The sequence below is a fragment of the Anneissia japonica genome, unplaced genomic scaffold, assembly GCF_011630105.1.
Source record: "Anneissia japonica isolate Jap-2015-1 unplaced genomic scaffold, ASM1163010v1 scaffold7731_len1735946_cov199, whole genome shotgun sequence".
Taxonomy (NCBI): domain Eukaryota; kingdom Metazoa; phylum Echinodermata; class Crinoidea; order Comatulida; family Comatulidae; genus Anneissia; species Anneissia japonica.
This window is the reverse complement of record NW_022758997.1, coordinates 18,146-26,529: the sequence shown is the minus strand read 5'-3', so window position 1 is coordinate 26,529 and position 8,384 is coordinate 18,146. Positions and strand designations below refer to the sequence as shown.

Below are 8,384 nucleotides of genomic sequence, written 5' to 3'. Positions count from 1 at the left end.
GTATTTATACTGCTAGTCCATGTTTCCCCCATTGCTTGGAGAGCCACTCAGACAGTAATTAATTTTACTTTTTGGTAATCCTGCCGGCTCTTGGGGGAAACATGGATTACCTTTTCAAATTTTCTGAATATTTTACTGTATTGTTATGATAAAAAAAGGCGAAATAAATGAAATGAAATGGTAATTGCGAAGAATGCAATTATCAGTAGCGAAAAAGGTATATTTCTTGAGCTTTACTATATTTTGATAGAGATGTACCTCAGACCTTCTTAGAAGAGAATAACGAAAAGATAAATAATAATAATAATAAAGACAATAATATATCAATGTTTAATGCTCAAAATTGCAAAAACAAATACAGTACTTTGAGGCAGCTTTATGGTATACAGTACAACTGTTACTTTGAGATGTGTTAAGATACAGTAATAATATTTAGGTCTGCTAGAATTAACAATTAACCAAACACTGTAAAATGCTTCAAAAAGTTAGCTTACTCTAAAACAGACACTGAATTAACAATCACTGGTAATTACAATGCAGATATCTGGTTAATTAACCTTTTATATTATATAACTATTTTATAGAATGCAATAATTGATATTATGAGTTAAGATATGCCATTAACCCTTCAAAGCTTTCATCATAAACCACTTCTTTACAGTGACATGGAAATGTGCGACAGAAATGATCACCACAATCCCTACAGTGCTTCTGGCGGTAGTCACCAATACATCTGCCGAAGTCCGGACAAACAGTGCAATGGTTGTGCGATTTTCCGCAGTCAATTTCCACAGAACCAAAGCACATGCCTGTCACATAGACACCAACTATTTCACAGTCTTCATTCGGACATTTTATAGTTGCACTTACACTACCATCCTCAAAATCATGTCCGGCATAATCTGGTTGGTAGAGGAGGTCACGGATGGTCACTGTTATTTTATGATCACAAAGGCAGCACTCATCGGAAATGACAACATTGTTCAAAGGATCATCACCATTGATCTTAATGAAGCCGTTCTGGATTCCTGCACAGAGGCACTTGCTGACTCCTTTGATGTTGGTGACACCTTGGTTCTCAAGCCATTCGTTAACAGCCTTAAACGACATTCTGTTTGGGTCCTCAAAGCCACAAAGACGAAGAACCATCTCATGTTTAGTACCAGTGTTCTTCAAGCTGCCATCTTGACATTTTTTTTTTAACTCACTCGCTGATAGCTTCTGAAGAGATTTATATTTTTCCATCGACATCTTGCTACAGTATATGTACAATTTTCTGAAAATAAAACAATAAATAATGACAAGTTAGAATATAATTTGTGTAGAAAATAATGATTTTTGGTTTCTTCCTCCTGTAGCGCCTTGAGCACTACTGCAGTAGATATGTGTGTTTTATAAGTTTTATTATTTATTTATTTAAATAAAGATGAAAATAACATCTGAAGTACAGCAGATGGTAATAAGAGGCTGGTATTGTAAGATCCATTTTAAATTTTTTGTACGCTTATTATTTTCGAGAACTAATACCAAAAAACTTTAAACCAGACACATACAATGCTATGTCAGTGATCAACGACAGCGGCATCGCTAAGAGTCATGAAATGGGGCATGGGAACGAAGATGCAATGGGTGCCTCAATGATTAAGAGAGGGGGGCGCCAGGTGGCAAAATATGGTTATACAATTTACAATTTCTCTTTATTTTTCAGACAATGTCCATTAACAAAAATACAAAGCAAATGAGATTGAAATAGAAAAAACTATATGCAGATAAATATACTGTACACAATTCGATACCACAAAGGCACTTGTCTCAGGCTTTAATATAAACTCACAGATGCAGCAAAAACAATAAGCATGCTTATTTCAATGTTTTCAATAAATAATCTTCATGTAAAATAATTCCATTTTAATAGCATCTTTGAATTTTCAATAAGATGATTAACAGTGGACTTTATAATATCAGACTGTTTTCTGATAAAGTTGGCACATAATTCCATGTTATATGAATTGATTTTTTGAACATGATTTTTTGCTTTGGACATTTTGTAAATGGGAAAAGAACTAAAGGGGGTGACTAGGGTCCAAACACAGAATAAAACATCAAGATGTGTTGACTGATTATAAAAAGAATCATTTGATATAAAAATGATATTTCATATCAATCATGTCCATGATTACTTGCAGGAAAAATATTACCATTTAAGGCAAAGTAGGATTCTGTTTGAAAAAAATACAATGTTTTTAATTATTTTAGAAAGTGAACAATTTATATTTTTGCTCTCTTTGATGAGAATACTGAAAATCGCATTTATTTTTAGATAATAACAAAAAGTGAAAAGAAATTCTCATGCAGGCAAAAATAATAGATAATAGCACTCACAAGTCTCAGGTTGGTTGAGCGACTGAACAGCAGAATGCTAAATGTCTAGGTAAAAGCCTAGCCTAGAGAGAAGATGATCATATTATTCACACATCTCATTTCAGTTTTGCAATAGGCGCTGTATACAAGTAAGGCATTTTGGTTGGGACTTGACTCAACTTCCAGTTTTATTATGAACTTAACGAATATCGCAAATGTAACGGCACAAACATAATGTGGCAAGAACGTAACACGAACGTCTTTAGGTGAGACCAACATGGGACGCGACCGGAGATAAAAGGCGCATCCGACGACACAAAGCACAACTGATGACATGGGGCAGGAATGAAGCGATGCAAAAAAAGAAACAATGCAGAAACAAAAATGAGGCATGAATGAAGCAAGGCGCGAACGTATATAACAGCTTAGATCTATCCATAGGGGGGAAACTAAAACAATGAAGAGGGTTAAAAACAGTACCTTAAGGCGAAAGTAGCGTCGCTAAGGGGAAACTTAAACGACGTTAAGGCAAAATTATAGACAAAAGAGTTCCCCCTTAAGAGCTGAATAAAAGTAGTATATATATATATATATATATATTATAATATAATAATAGAAAGGCATGTCAAGTGTGTGAATTTACTCTACAGCTGTTTCATGCAGTAGCAATCTTCAGGAGTGAGTGGATAGGAAGATAATGGAGGTATATATGAGGTTCAGCATGTGTATATGCTAATTGTGTTACGTCTTCTTGAGTAGGAATTTGTTTCAGTGTCTGCATTTTGAAAGCAGCTCTGTTCTTTTGTTTAAAGTTGATAGTTTGTTTGAATAAATTATGTGAAATTTCTCTGTAAGGCAGAGATTGCAGCATTTTGTTTGTGTATTGTATGGTGTAGCTTTTTTGTAGGCCTATGTGACATGTCAACAAATTTAGGAAATACAAAATAGCCCAATTTTTCTAAAAAGAAAATATGTTATTTTTAAATGTTTTAATCAAATTGGTGAATATATACAGTAAGAAAATATTTTTTTTTTTTAAATTGGTGATGATGCATTTTATTTTTGATGCATCCACAATGAAATGGAAAGTCACTGACTTAAACGTATGTCAAGAATTTGTTCGTCCGTTACAATACAAGGGATAGGATTTGTAGTGTATTAAAATACAACTTTATAGATCAGGTAGCAGCCTCACATGATATATTCTATCTCTAGGCCTAGGCCTTTCAGACTACATAGGCTGCCAAAGTTTGGATGTTCCGCATAGGCTTGCTCTAGGCCAAGGTATAAATAGCCTAGATAGGCCTCCATGGCCTAGCCTACCGCCTAGATAGGCCTAGCCTATAAATAGTACATAAATAAACAGTGTGCTTGCAATGCATGCAGATCACTAAACGACAAATCAGGGAGTTGTTATAACAACTCACTCTCTGGACAAATGAACGAATATCAAAAACATTAAAACAAAAGAACACTAGACTAGGCCTATCTATAGAGATGTTTAGAAAATAGGATGCCGCCGACCGTCGACAATACAATACCGTTATTTATTGAAGATTGAGTAAATAAACCAAGTAAAGGAGGGTATAAAATAAACAGACTTTCTTCAGATTCTCAAATGCGGGAAGAAGCGTCTCAACTACGATACGACCTACGACGTACAGACAGTAATTTTAAAGAAAAAAGATTCGGCGCGAAAATATGGAGCGCAATTAGTGCATATAATAATAGCAAAGATTTATCATCATTGGTAGTGTACCAAAGATCAAATTTATTAGAACTCTTGTATTCTGGGGCGGATGCAGGTAGGGAGGGTGGGTGCAGAGGTAAGATTTTACCCGCCCCTCTCCCTCTAAAATTTATTAAGAAAAATAATTCTTTTGTGTATTGTTGAAACATAGGCGCCGGTTTACCGGTAAAGAATTCTTAAAGAATGATGAGTGCAATTTCCTGGCACCATGAGGTTCATTTTCTCCAAATTTTCTCTCACGCATTCAATTTTTTTCCGTAGGTAAGTTTGATAAAATATCATGGTTCATAACTCTACTCATGGACTTCATTTTGCGCGCATGCGCTGCTTTTTGTGTCCTATAGTCAGTCTGTGATATCAGCTGCTCTGTACATTATCGCGATAGGATAGGAGTTTTCAGCCCTTGTAATATGATGGGCCTTGTATTTGAAGCAATGAAAAAATGATTGAATTGACTCAGTTGATTCTGAATTTTAATACATTGCCTCAATTTACTATCTGGAACTCAAAATTACGTGATGATAAACATCAGACAGAAAGAGGTGCGCACATGATATGTACGGAAGCAAAACTGATTGAGCGTCCTGCAGCGGCGCTATTTGACGACTTTATTATTCGAAAAGGGTACCGGTATATAAAAATGCACTTCATTAAACGATCAATTACTCGTGAACATTATTAAAGATAAATTCCCAATCTATTCATAACACTGTAAAAATAACATAAGTCCAATATATTTATTGAATTTTAACAAGCCTTGATTGATACAACACGGAACCATATTTTCATCAGTTCACAAAATGAAACGCTCCCGGATACCTGGGGCGGCAGAGGCTGTGAGCTCGGTCAGTTTTCTTCTTGGAGCCTATGAAAAAATGCAAAAATGACGGAAGAAAATTTTATCCAATGAGATTATTTTCAATATATTGTATAGGCCTAACTGATTGTAAGAAAATTGTCTTTCTGTTGCCGTTTCAACTTTAGCAAATGGATTGGTAGGCCTACAGGCAAAATTATGACTTCGTAAATAGACGACTCCTCGTATACAGGCTTAAATCCCGCTGAAAACACGCTAATATCGCTTATATTTTCGTAATTCAACCCAAAAATGACGGAGCTAAATATTTGAAAACAAATATTTTGTAAATTGTGATTTAAACGGCGGCGCGTTTGCAGATGAGCAAACACATTGATATGTATTCTTTTCTTTTTTTCTTTTATGTTTTAATGTGTCATGATAAGACAATTTTTAATCCAAATAATGGTCCTGTTGTTTTGTATTCTCTATTAGATATTAGGCCTATTTGTTGTTTTCGACCATTGATGATATTGGCTTGACTCGACCTTAAATGAAATATTATATCGCCAAGCAAATTTAACAAGTCTTAAGCCCTACCCGGTACGTATTTAATTACTTTTAATATTATTGTATTGCAGCTATTAAAAAAGTTTAATACTATGTAATTAATTAAAAAATTTACAACATTTTCAGACAATTGATTTTTATAGATGTGTACTGTGTAATTAATTTTAAAAATGTACATTTTCAAACAATTGATTTTTATAGATGTGTATACATCTCGTATCACTTTTAATTGATCTAACTATAGGCCTATATTTTTGGGTCAGGATGAGCTAGACAAGTTTTGACAAAGGTTCGACCATTGTTCGAATAAATATTGATTAAAGGAAATATTTTACCAGCTAATAAATTTAACAAGGCTTACGTATAATGACTTTTATAATTGGTGTATTGCAGCTATTAAAAAAAGTCTAATAATGTGTAATTAATTACAAAATTTTACGATTTTTCAAACAACAGATTTATATAGATATTTATATTAACTTCCTGCATATTTCTATTAAATGGATTATTGGCATGCCGGGAAGACCGAGGCTGTCTCTTATACCCATCTAGATGTGTATAAGAGACAGCCGAGATTCACGTCAGACCAATTAAGAATGATGTTAAGGTCACTTTGTAGGGAAACAACGAAATAAATTTCTTATTGGCTTTCGATTTGTGCGATGACGAGACGCTAGAACGGAATCACTCATGCGTGACCGTCCTACCTGGCGTCCAACGAAGCCTGGGGTCCTACGTTCTCTGCGTACGTAGATTTAGCCAAATTGCGCAGAATCTTGTCGACGAGGTGACCTAAACCATCTCGCATGCTCAGTCAGATCATAGAGAAAATAGAACTATTTTCTCTATGGTCAGATGAATTTTACTGACGTCATTACGTTCTACGTCCTACCGTCGTCGTGCAATCGAAAGCTCTCTATTGGTCTAAAAATTACTGTGCGATGATAAAGTGCGTTCTCCCTAGATACACTTTTTTTTTTTTTTTTTTTTTATAAGAACACATTTTATAAGAACACTGAGGCTGAAATTGCTTAAAATTTAAGAACTAAATAAGAACAAATTGAGGCAGAGGTCAATTGTGAAATAAGGTTTTCATTTAAAAAAAAGAAAATCAAAAAAATCTCATCTGTACCTTATTTTCAGGTGTGACTATGTAATACCCTCTATAATACAGTACAGTAATATACTAAGTAAAACAATAATTCTCTTATAAGAACAAAATAAGAACAATTTGAGCCTGAAATCGGTCAAAAAATAAAAACACTGAGCCTGGGCAACATTTTACTGGTTCTGATATAGAGTTGCTTATCCAAAATTTAGGCTGATATTGCACTTTGTGACAAAAGCACCACATTTGACATAAACCGTCTTTAAGGTCCAACTAATAATCTTAAAAGGGGTGCCAAAAATTCCGAACAATCTGATGGCGTCATTTAGGCCATTTTTTACATATATACATACTATATAAATATGTAAAAATAAAGGGTTCATATAAACATATCAAGTTTTGTATCAAATTGAAGCTCATAATGTGGCCATTATACACTTAAAATGTATTGTGAGGTGTCTATATGCCAATAAAGGTAATTTAAGCCGCACCCATTTTCTATATATTATGTAAAATGTATGTGACATTTAAATAAAAATCATACTAACATAGCAAATTTTATATCAAATTAAAGCTCAATACATGGACATAACTCAATCACATATTAAAAAACTATCATGTCTGTGTATTTCTGCACACGATGCCGTAAAAACTGTTCTAAAAGGTTTGGATGTAGCTTCGCCACACACGACCGGCCTATGCTACTGCCCAGGTTATCGACTTGCGTCGGTCGGTTTTGATATCGTACTACTTAATATAGGACAACAAGCTATTTTTTTTTTTTGTATAATAGGGCTGATTTAGAAAAGACTCAACATTTATTTTGCCAAAATTGGCCCGGTTGGCCCACAGTTGGACTTAGGAAACACTAACTTACTTTGGCCTAAATTATGATGTCAGGATACACACAATTTTACTGGGGAAATTTTTATAAACAAGTAAGCTAAGCAGATGTGTATAAGAGACAGGCTTTTTGTGTCCTATAGTCAGTCTGTGATATCAGCTGCTCTGTACATTATCGCGATAGGATAGGAGTTTTCAGCCCTTGTAATATGATGGGCCTTGTATTTGAAGCAATGAAAAAATGATTGAATTGACTCAGCTGATTCTGAATTTTAATACATTGCCTCAATTTACTATCTGGAACTCAAAATTACGTGATGATAAACATCAGACAGAAAGAGGTGCGCACATGATATGTACGAAAGCAAAACTGATTGAGCGTCCTCAGCAGCGGCGCTATTTGACGACTTTATTATTCGAAAAGGGTACCGGTATATAAAAATGCACTTCATTAAACCATGGAGTTATAAAATAATTATAACTCTATGATTAAACGATCAATTACTCGTGAAAATTATTAAAGATAAATTCCCAATCTATTCATAACATTGTAAAAATAACATAAGTCCAATATATTTATTGAATTTTAACAAGCCTTGATTGATACAACACGAAACCATATTTTCATCAGTTCACAAAATGAAACGCTCCCGGATCCCTGTCTCTTATACACATCTAGATGTGTATAAGAGACAGCCCCATGCGTGGAGAGAGGACCTTATTTACTTTTCACAAAATAAAAATAACTAGCAAAGATAATTAAAAAACATGAAACCAAACACAATTTAAAATGCATAAATGACTAATAATAATTAATTCATGGGCTAACATCCTGTGATCCACCATGTTTTAAGAAAAACCCAGTAATTTCACAGTATTTATTCAAATAAACGACCTGCTTTGAACAAAGGCCCCGCGAATAAACGCCCCCATTCTCCCCCCCCCCCCACACCCAA

At 34.3% G+C, this 8,384-nt stretch overlaps 1 protein-coding gene across 1 annotated transcript in view; it reads right to left on the bottom strand.

Moving 5' to 3' along the window:
• Nucleotides 1-4,049, bottom strand: part of LOC117125520 — a 6,652-nt gene extending 2,603 nt beyond the window's left edge. The window contains exons 1-2 of the mRNA XM_033272031.1: nt 3,903-4,049; nt 871-1,276 (exon numbers count right to left, since the gene is read on the bottom strand). Coding sequence (XP_033127922.1) covers nt 871-1,251 — 381 coding nt within the window. The 5' untranslated portion in view covers nt 1,252-1,276; nt 3,903-4,049. The remainder of the gene's footprint in view (nt 1-870; nt 1,277-3,902) is intronic.
• Nucleotides 4,050-8,384: the final 4,335 nt, after the last annotated feature.